This window comes from Panthera uncia, chromosome C2 (assembly GCF_023721935.1).
Source record: "Panthera uncia isolate 11264 chromosome C2, Puncia_PCG_1.0, whole genome shotgun sequence".
NCBI lineage: Eukaryota > Metazoa > Chordata > Mammalia > Carnivora > Felidae > Panthera > Panthera uncia.
In genome coordinates, this window is record NC_064810.1 from 143,606,675 (window position 1) to 143,625,125 (window position 18,451).

The following is an 18,451-nucleotide window of genomic DNA, read 5'->3' on the forward strand; positions in this document are numbered from 1 at the left end:
ATTAAGACATTTCAGAGGAATACTAAAGAGAAAAAAACACCTATAAATATCTCTAAAATATTTTGGTGCCTGTTATCTTCCCCTTATCTAACCATATATACAACATTTTGTACATATATAAGTATCTATGTGTGTGTGTGTGTATATATATATATATATAAACATATGGTTTTTCAAAATTGATATTATACTATAGTGGCTGTTTGTATAACTCATTTTTTTCAGTTAATAATAAATTATGAATACGTTATTTTGGAACAGAATTTTAAGTGTCTATATACTAGAAATTTGCATATAAATTAGGTACTAAAATTTAACCAATTCCCTATAGTTGAATACTTAGATTCTTTTACATTTCTTGTTTTAATACTTGAAGTTTGGACATGAAGGCCTTTGGATGGCAAGCAGAATGGTCTAGATTTTATCCTATGGACCAGTCACTCTCAAGGGAATGGCAGTATACTTGTAGGGAATGTTTTGGAAATCTGGGCAGATGTTTTGGTTTTCTTTTTTTTTTTTTTTAATTTTTTTTAATGTTTATTTATTTTTGAGACAGAGAGAGACAGAGCATGAACGGGGGAGGGGCAGAGAGAGAGGGAGACACAGAATCGGAAGCAGGCTCCAGGCTCTGAGCCATCAGCCCAGAGCCCGACGCGGGGCTCGAACTCACGGACCGCGAGATCGTGACCTGAGCTGAAGTCGGACGCTTAACTGACTGAGCCACCCAGGCACCCCAGATGTTTTGGTTTTCAAGATGGGTGGAGACTTCTACTGGTGTTTAGTGAGGACCAGAGAGGCTGCTAGCTGTACAATGTGTAGAGCAGTCCTGAGCAATAAGGAGCACTGTCCTGTGTCCTGCCCAACTTTCAAACGTCCTCCTGGAAATGTAGCAGGTGAGAAGCCCGGTTACAAGGCTCCAAGCCCATACCCTAACTCTGTTTTACATACAAATGCAAAAGATTCTGTGCCCATTTTTAAGAAACGCTAAGGTTTTTTTATTACTCGGGTAAATCAAGGGAAACAGGTTTTCTTCAAAGCTTTACTAAGAGTTATGCACCGTTTTGGAAAATTATTTCACTAATACCACACCACACCTGCTTTTTGCATCAGCAACGTCACCTACGTACAAAAGTCTGCATTTGTATATGGCTTACAATCGCTGTGATTCTAAGAGCATGTGTGAGAATCGTACCACTCACTTCCTCCTGTCTTCTAGTGCAGTCACGCCCACGCATGTTGTAGTGAAATATGTATCTGTATTATGAAGATTAGCTCTCCTTCATGTTACACGCAAGGTCTCGTGTTACCTTTTATCAAGTCAGGTGTAGGTATTGGTCTCATTTTAGGAGAGCAAAGGGGACATTGACAATATTTGTTATAAGCAGGGGTCATCGGGTCTCTAGGGGTGAATATTGCTACTGCAAAGCACAGGAAGCCATTAGAGGCTTCCAGCAGGAGAGCAACATGATGACACAGAGCTGGAGGTATGGATACGCAGAGAGCCAAGAAAACAAATGGGGAAAAGAGATGGCAAGAGACAAAGAGACCATAAAGGAGGCAAACGCAATCTGGGCAGGGAAATAACGCACACCTACAATATCACAATGCCTGCAAGCATCAGAAAGAAGAACATTTTACAGAAGGCATCTTAAAAAGGAAGTGACTAGAACTCAGTGATTGAATATGGTGTCAGAGTGACTGAGCCCTCAAAAGTAGCCTCACACACATGCACACACATTTGCAAGCACACACACAGACACACGCTTACATGCTCCGAAACTCCCGATTCATCACCAAGTAACCCCTCTCCCGCTCCTGCTGCCAAAGGAAAGACTTATCACACCACTGATTCTGTGATCTGACAGCCCAACCTGACAATAGCCTGAACTGGAGGGGCAAAGCCTTATTCGGCTTATTTATTTGTTTGTGATTCTGCATCCAAGATAAACCCCCAAATAAATTTTAAGTGTGCTTCAAGTACACTCCAGGTTATAAATCATATACTTGCATTCTCATACTACAGTAAGCAGAAAACTACAAAGATCAAGTGCGCATATATATATATATATATATATATATATATATACATATATATATATATATATGTGTGTGTGTGTGTGTGTCCCTTCCTTGCCAAATCCATGCACACCCACACAAAGAGAGACAATAAAAGGAAACTAAGAACCTGTGAACCAATGATTATGTGTCAGCACCAGTCACATTTACTAATCAGAAGCAACCCTACCAATTAAAATAGTATGCTATTAGACTGGGCAAGAAAACCATGGTACTAAATAGAAAAAAAAAACACTGCAAAATGAAGGAATAGAGAATCATAGATATTAACCAGAAGAGAATCAGCGCTACAAAATACTAGGTATAGAAAATAATGTCCCAATTAATATTCAATTTCCAGTTAAGATTAAAAGTATATTACATGCTGATTATCTGACTTTAGCATGTATATCCATTCTTGATTTCAACTGTTTCTGAGAATAGGTAATATGATTGTTGCTTTAAATAAAGGAAGAGTGAGTCAACAATATTCCCAAGTATAATGGGGCTATTTAGTTTTCCTGATCCATGTCTTGAACTGTAATGAGTCAGCAAAACACAAATATCACATCCTTGGTTGCTTTTCTTAACAATGGAAAAGTGAGGAAAACGGTAACCACATCTTTCTCAACCCTGAGCAATTATCCCCCCATACCACCAAAAAGTGTCAGTTGTATTCCATCAAAGTAGAAAATGTCCCTAGAAACCTCACTATTAAATTCTCACATTGTCCAGTTCTCTTTTCCTTTTATGGGTTACTTAGCATCTGAAATGCATTCTTTAGCACTCTTCTATTTGCCTTGTGTGACAAAAATGCAAGACAAAGCCCAAGGACTATGTGAACAGCCTGAAATGGGTAAGGGCGGGCTTTTCTAGGCAAAGGCACAGAGAACATCACCCCTCTCTCCCCATCTCTACTGCCTGATCTCAGGTTTGACAAGGGGTAGAATATGTATGTATTGGGTACATATTATGCTACAGTGTAGGAGGTTTAATGAGCCATGAAAAAAAACAGAGAATAACTTGCAGCTAAGAGGAGATGCTGTAGGTGAGGTTATGGCTTAAAGGCTATGGCCCTCCCTCTTCTTCTTCATTAGCCACAAGTTCCAAGCTCCTTGTCATGAAAGACAAGTACCCCAAGACGGCCCCTTTGCACCTCTGTCATACTTGAATCACACCTTTTCTTCTTAAGTCTCTGGATCATCATGCTGCGATTCTTCCTGGAGCCTGCTTCTTTACAACCGTCCCCTAACTGGCTTCTACTGATTGTTCAAGACTTAGCTCTAGCATCACCCAGTGGGGTAGATATCCTCTCTCTCTGCTCTCAGTGCAAACAGGGTTTATCTCCATCCGGGTCCTCACCAGTTACCTTGCGATCATCTCTTTACTCATTTGTCTCCCCACTTACGAACTTCTCAAAGGCAGGAACCAAGTCTTTTTGATATTTGTATCTCCAGTGCACAGCACAGCAAGTGCTCCATAAAGGTTTGTTGCTTGCCTGACTGGGAAGAAGAAGCGCTATTGCCTATAAAAGCTATTAATAGTAACACCGATTTTCCCACTGAAGGTAGGGAGGGGTTTGCAAGTCGGCGGTTTTACTAACCAGGGTCATGGAGGTAGCTGAGCTTGAGGGAGAAGATCCCAGGGGTAGACCATCACCCAAATTACCCAACTTCGATGGTTGCAACCCTTTGTGAACTCTATTCTATCTGTCATGACCTCGGGGCAACTCATTGGTTCACATCCCTATACATGATGTCTATGCAGCACAGGAGGGGGAGCATGTAGTGTTGACTCAGGACCTCCCTGTTCTTCAAAATCTAATTTGGAGGCAGGAATTTAACCGGCAGGACCATGCTAGGAGAGGGGCAGGTGAGACACAAGGAGTCTCTCTCTAGAGCCCGGGGGCTTCTTCTCACTCAGGACTGTCAGCCCTCACCAAGTGTGTGGAGACACTTTCAAGCACATTTTGTTCTATGATCAGTTGAAACCCACTGCTGGCATCTCTTCATTTTTTATCACACAAGCCCCTTGGGCATAAGATGCTTTTGTTGGTGGAAAGAACAGAAGGTTTCACACTCACAAAGGGTACCGGATTTAGACTTTTAACATTATCTCCAAGAGAGGTGACGCCAACACAGACATGTGCTGGCAGAGTTGGAGGAAAGAAGCCATTCATCATACGATTTTCCCTTGTGCTCTGTTATCAGATCATACTTTCAGAAATACACTGTGAGTGAGAACTTTTCACAAATCTTAGAACGATCTTGCAAACGGCACTTTATTTTGAGTTTGTGTGTAGGTCAAGTATGTTAATTTGTTAAGCGTAAACAACGTTTATACTGTTTGGTATGTCATTAGCTTGTAATATACCAGGAGCTACTCCTCTACATCTTCAGGAGGTCTTACAAGCACAGAATTATTTATAGGATCAACAGACAATGGGCATGGAATCATTTCATCAAAAGGAGAAATGCAATTTTACGTATTACTTACCACATTAAGTTTTTCCCAGAACTCAGGTCCTTCTTCCATCTCTCGAAGGCTCGGCGGAATGTACCAAAAGCAAATGTTGGCATATTCAGGCTGGGGGTTTAAAAAATTTGAAAGTTATTTTAACTTAAAATTAATCTTATACTGTAATTAAGCTTAGTTACTTCTTCTAAGAGTTGTCATGTGTGTATTATGTTGATATCAAATCATTCTGCCTCACTTCTGATAACAGTCTGTTGGGAGATTTTCTTCTCAGTTGGGTGCACCCAACTGAGAAGAGAAAGAGGGTGCTCTTTCCTCCAGGTAAGGGATGAGCACAAAACTGGGAAAAAACATAATAAAGTTTGAAGCTGCTCCAACCAAGCTCTGATCATCAGTTAGCACCTGACACTCATGTGCCCAGAGATGCCCTCGTCCCTCCCTCTTCAACTCTGATCCTCAGCTTATTCCTTATACCACCATATCCTTCTAATAATTCTTTCTCTATTTAAGGTAGAGCTATTTAAGGTAAAGCTGTCTTCCATTACGTGCTGAACCTGACAGATGCAAAATCCCCAGTTACCTATGAGTTGATGACATAGGACATACTTGGACCTCACTTAACCAGCCCGGCTGTGACCCTTGCCTATACCGCTTTGAGAAAAAGAGCATCATCTTGACTCGTGGCTCTCAAGTATCAGTACCAGTCCCAAGTACTGTAAGGATAGGAGTCGGCCTTTTTCAAAACAGAGATTCTCAGTCCCTTTGCTCAGAATGCCCAGCGTCTGATTTAGTCCAGCATAGAAAAGGCTGGAGAATTGGTGTTTTACAAAGCATCTCAGGTGATTCTGAAGTAAGTCGCGCATGGTATATGTTTGAGAAACTCTGAACTAGAGAGGCCAGAGCCAAATCATCATCTCCAGTAATCGGTTTTGGTTAATCATGGGATAACCTGCCAGAACAGGCTTTAGTCTAGCTCTTGTCACATAGACGAGACCTTCTCCATCACACGCTTCATCCTCACAGGACAAAAACGTAGTACATGTCAACGGCAATCACAAGACTTGTATTCAGTGACCAGGTGATGTGGGAAGTTATGTTGGGGGTTTACAAGTTAGATACACAGGGAAGATTAGATATTCAGGAAAGATTATAAGACATGACTACCTGCCCAGCAGACTCTTAACAGTGACAGTATTTGAAATGATTTCCATTTTTCCACACAAACACGGTTTGTAGGCAATAGCCAATGTTGTAACAGTTCTCAGTAACCATCAGAGTTATACTCTAGTATCAGGATGAAGTTTGCAAGTATTTCAGAAAGATGGAATAGCTATCATCTTATATCTTAAGATCACAAGACCAGTGTTAAAGAGAGTTCGGATTCTAGTGGATTTTAAATCAAAAGTGAATGCCCAGAAACATCCCCAGCTCAACAAGCTAAGCCCTTTCACCTTTGAAATTTGTAACATGCTTATTGGATTTGACCAAAAAAAAAAAAAAAAAAAAGAAAGAAAGAAAAAAAAAAAGAGCCACAAATCTTCAAAATATAGAGTAGTTCAAAATGGAGTACTATTTAATTCAACTCAGTTTCTGCAAACATTTATCATGAGATTACAACAGTCTTTACAAATCCATACAATTTATACTTGGGTTTCTGATATAACTGATTTGGTATCTCTAGGAAAGAAATGTCCTTCAAAATTCTTTACTCCCTTGAATGTGAATACATCTTTTCAAATAAAGTAACTATAGTTGATCAGAAAGTAAAAGAAAATATAGTTATCATCTGTCATCGGGTTCTAGGAATTCACGTCTTTTACATTAATGACGATTTTTTTCCCCAGAAATAATTTCCTGCTTCTCAGCTCAAATCCACACTTTGTCTGTCCCCCTATAACAATGGAAGTGGACTCTATAAATATTTCTCCTTGCCATCTGGTCCAATCTGAGACTTTATCAGCAGAGGGTGCTGGAGGGACGCTGAGAAGGAAGAGGTATCTCTTCCGGTTCCGGTGTGCTAACCTCATGGATCCCCCGCAGGACGTGTGGGTTTTTGAGCAGCGCTGGTGTCCAGCCACAAGTGGACCCCCTGCCAACTCCCCCCCGGCACCACCTCATCAGATGGTTTCACAGCAGACTGGTAGGGGCCCTAAATGGCTTTTTCTGGCACACTCCCCTCAGGTGGTCTCACAGGGCAGTGCTGCCAGCGAGGCACCCCTGTGAAGCCTGAGTGAGCTTCAAGGTGCTGCTCAGAGGCTTTCTCTAGCACTCTGTGCCTCCTCCAACTACTACTGGATCTCAGCCCGGGGAGGACGGCCTCTTGCTTGGGTGCTGTATCCCGGGTTCTAAGAGTGGTGCGTGTTTTCTACCTCTGCTATTTCTTTATTTTTTAGGGTTCTCTCTTTCCCTGATGAGGCAATCCCCTGTTAATAATAATAATAATAATAATAATTCTCCTCTTCCCCCTCTCCTTCTCCTTCTGATATGAAATGCCTCACAAATTCGTGTGTCATCCTCGCACAGGGGCCATGCTCATCATCTCTGTCTCGTCCCCATTTCAGTATATGGGCTGCTGAAGCAAGCACAATAATTCTTTAGACTGCACTTTCCCACTTCAAATTACTGTGCAGTTTTTGTCTTCTTATTGGACCCTGACTAATACATCATTAAGTTATTGCTTTTCATTTGCACGGAGACATTATAAATCATTTTGTGGTAGTTTCTACTTGCTTCCGTATCTGCTCTATGTTGTATACGTTAGGACTTAGACCTTTTAAATCACCTTTTAAATTTGCTTCCTTTAGTAAGTTTCTGTTTCAATGTATTTTTAATTTTTTTTTAATTTATGTATTTATTTTGAGAGAGAGAGAGAGAGCAAGCAAGCAGGGGAGGGACAGAAAGAGAGGGAGAATCCCAAGCAGGCTCTGCACTGTCAGCGCAGAGCCTGATGAGGTGCAGGGCTCGAACTCATTAACGATGAGATCGTGACCCGAGCTGAAATCAAGAGTCGGACACTTAACCAACTGAGCTACCCAGGCACCCCTCTGTTTAAATATTTTAGAAGTGACATACCTGTGATTTTTGCCCAGTCTCTTTTATAATGGTGTGGTTTAGTGCTGTGACATTTGAAAACTTGTGAAGCCTTTTTGACAGTTCATTTGATTGGAAGATATTTGATCTCCATTTGGTGGAATACCTTTACTGTCATCATTTCTAAAACTATTAAGATTTGGAAAAAATATCCTTTTGAATATTCACGAGGCACACATTTGAGTTTTTCCTGTCTCTTTGCCTTTCTAGCTTGTATTTGATATAGTGACTTTCTTCAAGAGGCTGCAAAGCAGTAATGAGTATTTTCAGAGTAGAACCATTCACATGGCACTTCATTGCCTATATATAGGAAAGCCTGACCTCTCGAGTGTCTTAGGAACACTTTAGTCTATGTACTCTAACACCATAAAATTGAGAAGACATAAAAAGGGAATCCAAGTGTCTAGACCAGACAAATGAGAGCGAAGGGTACAAAAACACATGTAGCAGTGAAAAACATTGTCACAACCTTTAAAAATTCATGGAGAAGTACAGAAATGTCACTAAAGAAAAGATGGATACATCCTACCCTGATTTTCAAAGAGAAAAAAAGTAGATATATTCTAAGAAATGAAGCAGGCACTTTATTATTGAGCAAATGACATGAGACCCCTTGGGGAAATAAGTCGAGGGTCACCAAGATGTAGTAGCTTGCATCCTCTAAAACTGAGTCGTGTCAAAAGAAATTCATCTCCTTTGCTTACAGTGTCATTAGACCACAATAATAATAATAATAAAAAGCAAAGCTAGCACTAGGCATTTTAATAAGTAGAAATGCAGACTCTGGCAGATAGAATGAAATAATCGTGCAAGTATAGAATGGAGAAAGGGGCCATGGCGGATTTCAAGTGACTTCAAGCTTTTTTATTTTAAATATCTGATTAGACTACTGAAAAATTTCAAAGGCAGCACTGAGTAGCACAAACAGCCTTGGTTTTAGAGTCACAAGGATATGGTTTGGATCTCAGCTTCACCAGGTCTTTGTTTGGACAGGGGTTGAACTCTAATCTCAGCTTCCTAATCTATGAAATGGAGATCATATGGTCCGCTTCACAGAATTGGTTAGATAGCACAGAGATTATTTCCAACATTTACTACTATATACGGCCATACACCAGGCACTCTATTAGAATAGTGGCTATTATCTGGGGCTATATAGGTAGAACAAGATGTCCTCATCAAGTGGATGAGTAGCCACATTAAAATCTGTACTAGGTGGGACACATCACTATTTTTGCATACAATATTTGAAGGGGAATGTTAAAGAATTATAGCCTGCCCCAAGAAGGGTAACTGAAATGTCTAATTCAATTAACAGAATTTCCTATGTTCTAGATACTGAACCAGACATTAAGATGAGAAAAATGACTACACTATATGCTTATCTCTAGGAACTCAGTGACGAGTAATGGAGCTAGATACAGGCAATTAAACTGCAATGGAATGAGCATTACAAAAGACGAAATTTCTCGTAATACAAGAAACATTTCTGGCAACAGGAATAGTGCACATGTAGAAGCCCGTGTATTCAGGGGGATGGCAAGAACTTGGAATGAACAGAGGACAGGGTGTACTGAAGAGAGGTGAAAATGGGCATGGAAATGAGAGTCATTTCATGAAGGGCTTCCTCATCTGCCATGTTGGAGGGCTTTGGCTTGATTCTAGAAGAGATGTGGAATCATGGGAGACTTTTGATTTCAGGAGCAGATTTCATTTTAGAAAGACCACAGTGTGGCTCCCATGTAGAGATGGACTGATCATAGTTCTAATGACTGAAAGAAGAATGTAGTATTTTGGTAACGAAAATGGCTACACTACAGGTTTAGAAATGTTGGATCTGAGGTGCCTGTGGGAGTCTAACCGAAAATTTCACAACATACCGAATGTACCAGTGACTAGAGTTTAGGAGGCAAGTCAAGGATGGATACATTATTGAAGCTGTTGACAACAAAGTTCTAGAAATGGATGAAACATTTCAGGGAGAGTAAGTGGATACCATGAAGACCTTAAGATGGAAGAACAGAAAAGAATATTTCACGGGGTACCCAGATGAAGAGACCTTTGCCACATAGAGACTGAGAAGAAAAAGTTACAGGTAATGGAGAAAAACTGGGAGAGAAATTCAAAGAAACCAAGAAGGAAGAGAATTTCAAGAGAGAGGGAGTAGATAATGGTGTCAAACGCTACCTAAGTCCAAGGAGATGAAGACTAAACAATGTGCATCAGATTTTTGCGATTAGAAGGGTGCTGTCATCTAAATAAAAATATATAAGAAGATAACTATAAATTGCATGTACTTGATACATATTAATAGCAGGGGTCAATAAATAATAGAATATGAATAATTAGAGCTCTGGGGAAGAGAACTGAGCTGTGAATTATCTGACACAGGAAGTGTTCAGGAAGAGGTTGACATCCTGTTACGGTTACTGGTTACCATCAAGAGACGTGTCCTGCCTCCAGCAGGAAGCTGACTGGATGTCCTTGAAGATCCTTTACACCCTGGAAAGTCTATGGAGCCAAAATAACTCTTCCTAATGTAGAGCTCAGGAAGAGAAAAACAAAAAGTTGAATAATTAGGACTCTCCCAAGAGATCAAAATAAAATATGTGAATGATAGTATATGAATGACTATACCTCTAGGAAAACATTTATTAGATCTTAGATCCAACACAGAAAAACAGAAAGATTATTTTCAGGGGCCTATGAATAATGCAGAATTCATTTGAAATGATAACTTTAAATCATCTTCAAGAAGATATGCACTATTTTTGTTCTTTTCAGGAAAAGGTATTCAAATACTGGATATTCTGTTTTGTTGTGTTCATTGACTGTTTTCAATATTCCACTTAACACTCTCACTGCTATCTGCTAAAAAGTGAATATATATGTGTGTAAGTAAAATTATATATATATATATATATATATTATATATATATTATCTATATATATATATTATAGACTTGCATTTTTCCTAAAGTGATAGACTTTCAGTTTCACAGACTATACTCCAATCACATCTCTCTTAAGTCTATGGTAGGATTATATCTAATCAATCCAAACTAAGCATTTGTTAACAAAAAGGATAACTGCCTTGACACTTATATATATGAGATTCAAGGTCTAATTTTACATTATTTGTCCAAATGGAACACAGAGAAAAGAGGCAAATGCGTATCACATACAAAACCCCTTGTAAGTGGGAAGGCTGGAGTGCTTTTAGAAAGCCACCTTCACTGCTCTGGGGCCATCTGGTTCCCATAGCTAAGATATTCAGGGCAGAAGGCTGCCTAATGATTAAAACCCACCTTCACTTGCATTACAAGTTGAATGTTTGCAATTCCCTAAAATGATGGTGAGAGTTTCCTCCCTTAACTTTTAAGCCTTTAGGAGGAATATATACATAACGTTTAAGACAATCCGTCTTTTTTTCACTTTTTCTTTTAGCTCTATCAAAAGACTTCAGTTCCAAGGTGCACAGGACTTTCCATAAGCACCAGAGCTCCCACAACCAGAGAAATAGAGAAGGCAGTTCAAAATTGTAAAAATAAAGAGTAAAACTCAACCTCAAGGAAGTAAAGAAGGCAAGTTAAACTCAAGAATATTTTTTTTAAAAAAAAGTGACGCAGACTCAACCCGCAACCAATCCTACAGCTGCTGTTTTGCGCCTATGTGCTTATATATGCATCTCTTAAAAATATAGATGTTTTCTCATGTAATCATGCCATTATCACACCTAGCAAAATTATTGATAATTCTTTGGTACTATCCAATAGCCAGTTCACATTAGAAGCTTCCCAGCTGTTTGAAACTTTACTTTTTACAAGTGTTCAAACTAGGCAACAGCTCCCTCTGCCGCGTGTGGTTATCAGGCCTCTTCTGTCTCTTTGAACCTGAGGTGATCATCACTACCTTCTCCTTTATTTTCCTTCACCCCACTAACCTGCTGAGGAAACCGGGACAGCTGCCCTGTGGAATATCCCACATTCCAAATTCGCCTTTTTGCTTCTCTCAAGTATCCCCAGAAAGCCATTTAAATATGGATTCTCTCGCTGTCTTTGCAAGTTCTTTCCTATCCCCATTTTTCAGGAACTTTGAACTCTTGCGGATAGTGGCAGAAGCCACAGTCAGGAGTCTCTGGAGCAGTGTTTCTGCAGCTTATTGGGAGGGCCATCATCATACCTCACCTCTGCTACTGCAACAGCGTCCCAGCTTGTCTCATTCATCCTTTCCTTGGCTTTCCTTCACCCCCTCCCACCCCATTCCTCTCTTCCCGAGACATCCAGGACCATCTTTTAAAATGGAATTCAGACTCCTGTCTGCTTAAAACTTCTCTGATGATTACACTTGTAATAAAAGCCAAAGGTCTTACCAGGCCCTACCTGACTCTACCTGATCTGGTCTCTGCCCATCTCTCCAACCGTATCACCTCCTACACCCCCCTTTCTTAATGTGCCTTCTTCTGGTTCCTTAAACACTTCGAACTCCTTGTAGCATTAAGCCTTTGTAGTTGTTTATGGATTCTACCTAGAATGCCTTTCGCTCAGACAGCTAGCTGCATGGCATGCTGTTTACCATCAATCAGGTCTCAGGTAGAAGATGACCTCAGAGGGCCCTACCTGCATGACCAAAACCAAACAAGCCACCCCCCACCGACATCCTCATTCCGGCATTCCACCCTCCTTTAAAAAAAAAACAAGTTACTTAACATACAGCATAGTCTCGGCTTCAGGAGTAGAACCCAGTGATTCATCTCTTACATATGACACCCAGTGCTCATCCCAACAAGTGCCCTCCTTAATGCCCATCATCCACTTAACCCATCCTTCCACCCACCTCCCCTCCAGCAGCCCTCAGTTTGTTCTCTGTAGTTAGGAGTCTCTTATGGTTTGCCTCCCTCTCTGTTTTTCTCTTTTTTTTTCCTTCCCTTCCCCTGTGTTCATCTGCTGAGTTTCTCAAATTCCACGCATGAGTGAAATCATACGATATCTATCTTTCTCTGACTTATTTTCCTTAACATAATACCCTCTGTACATCGTTGCAAATGGCAAGATTTCATTCTTTTTCATTACTGGGTAGTATTCCATTATACAAACACATACACACGCATATGTGTGTGTGTGTGTGTGTGTGTATACATATATACCAAATCTTCTTTATCCATTCATCAGTCAATGAACACTTGGGCTTCTTCCATAATTTGGCTATTGTTGGTAACACTGCTATAAACACTGGGGAGCATGTGCCCCTTTGAATCAGTATTTTTGTATCCTTTGGATAAATTCCTAGTAGTGCAATTGCTGGGTCATAGATAGTTCTATTTTTAATGTTTTGAGGAACCTCCATACTGTTTTTCAGAGTGGCTGAACCAGTTTGCATTCCCACCAACAGTGTAAAAGGGTTTCCCTTTCTCAGCAATCCTCACCAACATCTGTTTCTATTACAGAACTTGCTACATCTGTAACTATTTATTTGTATACTGGATTATCTTTCATGAACCTGCCTTATTGTTTTCTTAAGAGGTCTCACTACCTGATGCTTGTTAGGTATTAATTTGCTTGTTTATTGCCTGTCATTTACCATTTTGAGTATAAATACTCCCAGAGAGAGGGATTTCCCTGTTTTATCCTCCTATGCCTAGAACTATGCCTAGCACATAGTAATTGCTCAAGAAATCTTGCTGAATAAATGAACACCAATGGCAGCCAGATTGCTTACATATAATATAGGTTCCTAGGCTGTAATCTCTAGGGGATTTCTACATTAGGTTAAAACTGCTATATAATACGTGCTATTAGAAGATCTGAGAGAACTTTATACTTCATATTTCTTAAAAATCAGAATTAAATAACACTCTTCATATTTTCTAACCATATGTTTTAGGAAAAAAACAATATTCTCTACTTTTGCAACCACTTTACTTCTTATATATAGCAAGCAGTCCACAACACAAAATGACTTATTTTCCCATTGCTCCAAAGCTAATATGCTTTCCTTATTTTATAAAAAGACAAAACTAAATGCATTATCGTACATTCACTTAATTGATTTTTCACATGCAGGCACCACTATAGCACAGTTGAATATTCACAGTACAATCATCATGCAATTTATATATTTATTCAGTATTATCCTTGGTAATTATTATTGAGCACTTTAATTTTCAATACTTAAAGGCAAGTGTGCTCTTTGTGAATCTAACAAAGGAAAAATACTCACTAATAGAGTAAATTAACATAATGGACTCCATGAATTAAGCTAATGACTTGTTTCTAAGTCTGCAACACAAAAACCAGTGAAATATAACAGATTAGAAAATTACCACCTTCATCACTGTTGACTGACAAAATCACGAGCACAATTCCGTAATCACTTACTTCCAGCAGTAGCTTGAATCCTTCTCTTTTCTTGATTTCTTCTACAAGGTATCTAAAAATGAAAGTCACAATAATATTTATAATTTGGAATCTAAAAACTCCATGAACACAACTGACACACACACACAAACTGCTATTTCTGATGCAGAGACAAGGCTTAGAAATAAGGAAAGGCATAGGGATAGGAACAGACACGGATTTAAACACATATTCTTGAACCTACTGCAGGCCTCTGGGGCCCGGGCAAAAAAGTACATCTTTTTAATAAGGTGATGTCTATCTCACATGTCAGCATCAGACTTCTACCCCACTATGAAAACCACCTACAGTATATCGGAGATACGTCTCTGACCACGTGAGTTACACATTTATATTCTAGATGGGGATTTAGTATAGGTACTTAAATTACCCAGCTGGCTTTTGGTGCGTAATCCCACCTATAAGCTCATTTAAAATTAAGGAAGCTCAACATTACCTTTTCCCAGGCCAGAACCGAGGAAAGGAGAAGTGATCATTAGTATCATGTTAAAAGTAAGTGGGCTGCAGCCACTGATAGAATGTCTATGAAGTCATCTCAAATGTTAGGGAAAAGAGAACTATCAGACCATAAGCAAAGGGCACAGATACGTGAGAACCGAGAAAAGACAAAAACGACTTTGAGTAAATCCACACAGACACCTCTCCCCCTGGGCTTGGCTACTGTCAATAAAAAGGGGAACACTTTGAAATAATTGGCCTTAAATATTAGTGATTTGATTATAAGTCTGGAAAAGTTTATAACCCTTGTCCCAGTATTTCAAATTTGGGGGTAAAGTGTAAGGAATGACAAAAATGTACTTGCCAGAATATTTACCGTGATTTTATATGTAATAGCGAAAGAAAGGAGGAAAGAAAGAAGCAAACAAACAAACAAGAACATGACACCCAGCAATGAGGACTGGCTTTGAAACTTACGGTCCACGCATCATAGGGAATTATACGGTACAATTGTATGGAATATGAGCATGTCGCTAAACTAAACTACACATACTCAACTAATACTTGAGGACAACAAAAATGTTTTTCTTGGGCCTAAATCTCAAAAAAACTGAAATAACACAATTTACGTTTCGAATCTCAAAGGCTGTTGTAAAAAAGTTAAAATCATACACGTTAATTTTGTCTAAATCTACATGTACGTGTGTGTGTGTGTGTGTTTAATACAAAATAACCAGAAACAAGAGTAATATCCAGAAATTGGGAAATGGTCAAATAAAATGTATTATAGCAATACAATAGAACATGATGCAGACATTAAAAAGAATAGGTTATATCTACTTTAATTAAACCACAGGGATGTTTATGATGTATTAGCAAGAGATAAAAGTAAGGTACTGAGAAATACGGATAACACAATTTTGCTTTTTAAGAAATTGTAAAAAGAACGCAAAAGTAATTCCTATCCACATGCATGCATGCATGCGCACGCGCGCGCACACACACACACACACACACACACACACACACACACACACACACGTTTTTAACAGAGTAAAGAAAGAAAGGGTACACCATATATCGTTAGTATTTACCCGAGGAAGGAACAAACAGGACGCAATGGGGAAGAGAGAGATTAGTAGCTCTCTTTTTATATTTCTTTGCAAAGTTTCTTGGATGTGGTTACTTGTAAAATTCTTAAAAGGGAACTTAATAAACAAAAATGCAAAGTACAAAACGTATAGACAGACACATGCAATCTCTATCTACATAAGGAAAGCTTCTGAACCATACTTTCCGCAGCTCCTCAGACAAATGTTTATAGGCAATATGTGAACTCTGGAGCAATGCCACACTTCACCCTGAGGAAGCCCACACTAATTCTGGACACCTCAAAGCTAGGGAAAAACTTTGCATCTCTAGAAATCCCGGGACAGACTCTACAAGATTCTAGTTGTGCAGACCATCAATTTTGTGACTTTTGGCAAATCCCTTAGCCTCCCCAAGCCTGCCTCAGTGTCCTCCTGTATATAATGGAGGTGTGGAACTAGGGGGACAAAATCCTTCCCTAACACGTGATGACTATAAGAAACTTACACAAAAGTCTCCATTTTAGCTATGTCTGTCAAACAGGCTACAGCTGCTCTCAAGAGAAAGGCATCCTAAAACAGACCGGGATCATTTCAGCTACAACTCTGCTTTTTGCTAACCATGGGGACCCAGACTTTGTGTCAGGGTTAGCGTCCCCACTGCAGCTGCTCTCAGAGCCCGGAAAGCCCAGGGTAACACTCTGAGTTGAGAGTGCAGGTGATTCGGGTGAAGAGTTGCTATTATAAACATCAACAAAGGCTTACGCTCGAGTCCCCCAACTATGCTCCATGCCAAACCGTGTAAATATGTCTCCCACATAAAAGAGTTCGATCGCCAAATAAACGTGAGCAATGCTGGGCATGCCAGTTAGATTACTTTTGTCTACAATTAGAAAGGGACTTGGCTTAATTCATAAAGACATTTATCGGGCTGGTTGGATGGTTCAATACTGGCATCAAAAACCAGGCGTTTTCTATCGTTTCTATCATTTCAGCCCGCCACGCTCAGAGTGCTGATTGTCTCGTGTCCACAAGATGTGTGCCACACTCCACACGTCACATCCTTGTACAACGGTGTCCAAGAGGGAAGAGAGGGGACTGGAGCAAAAGCATTTTCTCTTCATTTGTCTCTATTTAGCTAACACTATTTCCCCCAGAAGCCTTCAAAGAATTCTTTCTATAGCTTCTTGACTGAGGCAGAGTCCTATATTTACCCCGAAACTAACTACAGGAAGTGGAGATTGGGTTAGACCGATGTTCCCAGCAAGACTATTGCTACCTAAATAAAATCAAGATTCTGTTAGCAAGAAAGAAAAAGGGAGACTGGCTGTTGGGTGAACAATGAACAGTGTCTGCATGTTAAAAATGTTAAAAGTCAAGCTAAAAAATGTTTCTATATTACAGGCCCCCTCAGAGTCTTTAATGCGCTAATGAACACTGAATCTCCAAGAGAGGAGTTAGCATTTCCCAAACATATTTGACCATGAAAACGTTTTTTGGAAGAACATTTATTAAAATCTTCTGGAAGTCTATTATTCCACCGAGTACAGTTTCAGAAATGCTAGTTTAGAAGTGCCTCATCTATAGGGTACTCTATCCTCTTCTTAAATAAATACTTAAATTAAATGGGTTTTGGGGAGGGAATCCAAATAAGGTTTGAGTCACTTCTGCCTACATTCATAGGGATGATTTGTTCCTCACAATTTCTCTTTTCAATACATGGAAACAGACTAAAGATAAAATACATTTCAAAAAAAAAAAAAAAACCTAGTCTTATCTGATGCAAACCAGAAAAAAGCTGTACATTGAGTTTGGGGACATAATGCAGGAACCATAAACCCCTTCCACCAAAAGGAATCCGGGTAAATGGACTCAAAAAACAACAATAGCTTATAAAAACTCATCACTGTGCTTCCCACTAATCTTAACAAAAAAAAAAAAAGAGAGAAGGGAGGGGAAAAACACACACACACACACACCAGCAAGAATTTTCACCGATCCTACTAGGTAAAAAAAACCTCATTGTATTAATATTCTGGCTTGATTTTGAAGCATCCATTAATGATGTTCTTGTTCCCAAACACTTCCCTTACAAATATGCTTACAAACATGCTTCCGACATTTGAAGGCCCTCAATTCTCGGATTTGTTCAATAAGTCTGTCTGATATTTTTGCATTGAACTTGTCCTTTCGCAGGACATTCTTTCCAGAAACAGCCTTTCCAGTCTCTTTCTCAGCTACTCAGTCTCCCTGGAACACTCTGGACCAACTTTCTCTCCCAGTCTCACCTCCTCATTTGAATTTTTTTTTTCCGATGCACCGAGTCTCCCAGAACTCCCGAGAGGTTCCCCATCTGCTCTCTATATGCTCTGCATATATTAGAACATATTGCATGGCTTGTGTGATTCATCACAGACACCTACATACATGCTACGTTCTACTGCAATTGTGATTTTTAAAAAAATGACCAATATAAAGAAAAAGATGAAAACACTGGCCCTTCTATAGCCTTGTAGACTGTCACCCTCTCATCACCTAGAGAAATATACCAGCACAGAGGTGCCATTGTGTAACTGCTCACCTTTTCCATACTGAAAACAATAAATCCCTCAGTATTCATGCAAGTCAGTGAAATGAATGCCATCTGAGAGATTACAGAGATTGTGTGTCAAGGGAATAGATAAATGATACACTGGAGATCTAACAAAGGAGCCGAATGGGAATTCTTGGCTGTTTGTTGTTGTTGAAAAGATTTACACACATGACTTTTCCAGACTCGCTTTAAAAATTACCTTTTACTGAATATCCATTTAAACTGAGGGCCTTAACAAAGGCCTGGAAGGTGCCCTCCGCAACGGGTAGCCCTGGGTATTGTGAAACATTTTCAGC

At 39.6% G+C, this 18,451-nt stretch overlaps 1 protein-coding gene and 1 non-coding gene across 2 annotated transcripts in view; both read right to left on the minus strand.

Moving 5' to 3' along the window:
* Positions 1 to 18,451, minus strand: part of GADL1 (glutamate decarboxylase like 1) — a 167,491-nt gene that overhangs the window by 52,075 nt on the left and 96,965 nt on the right. Inside the window, exons 13-14 of the mRNA XM_049629225.1 lie at positions 13,998 to 14,049; positions 4,552 to 4,641 (exon numbers count right to left, since the gene is read on the minus strand). Coding sequence (XP_049485182.1) covers positions 4,552 to 4,641; positions 13,998 to 14,049 — 142 coding nt within the window. The remainder of the gene's footprint in view (positions 1 to 4,551; positions 4,642 to 13,997; positions 14,050 to 18,451) is intronic.
* On the minus strand, positions 7,009 to 7,115 carry LOC125922180 (U6 spliceosomal RNA). The gene has a single exon (XR_007457617.1). It is a non-coding gene; the product is annotated as a U6 spliceosomal RNA (small nuclear RNA).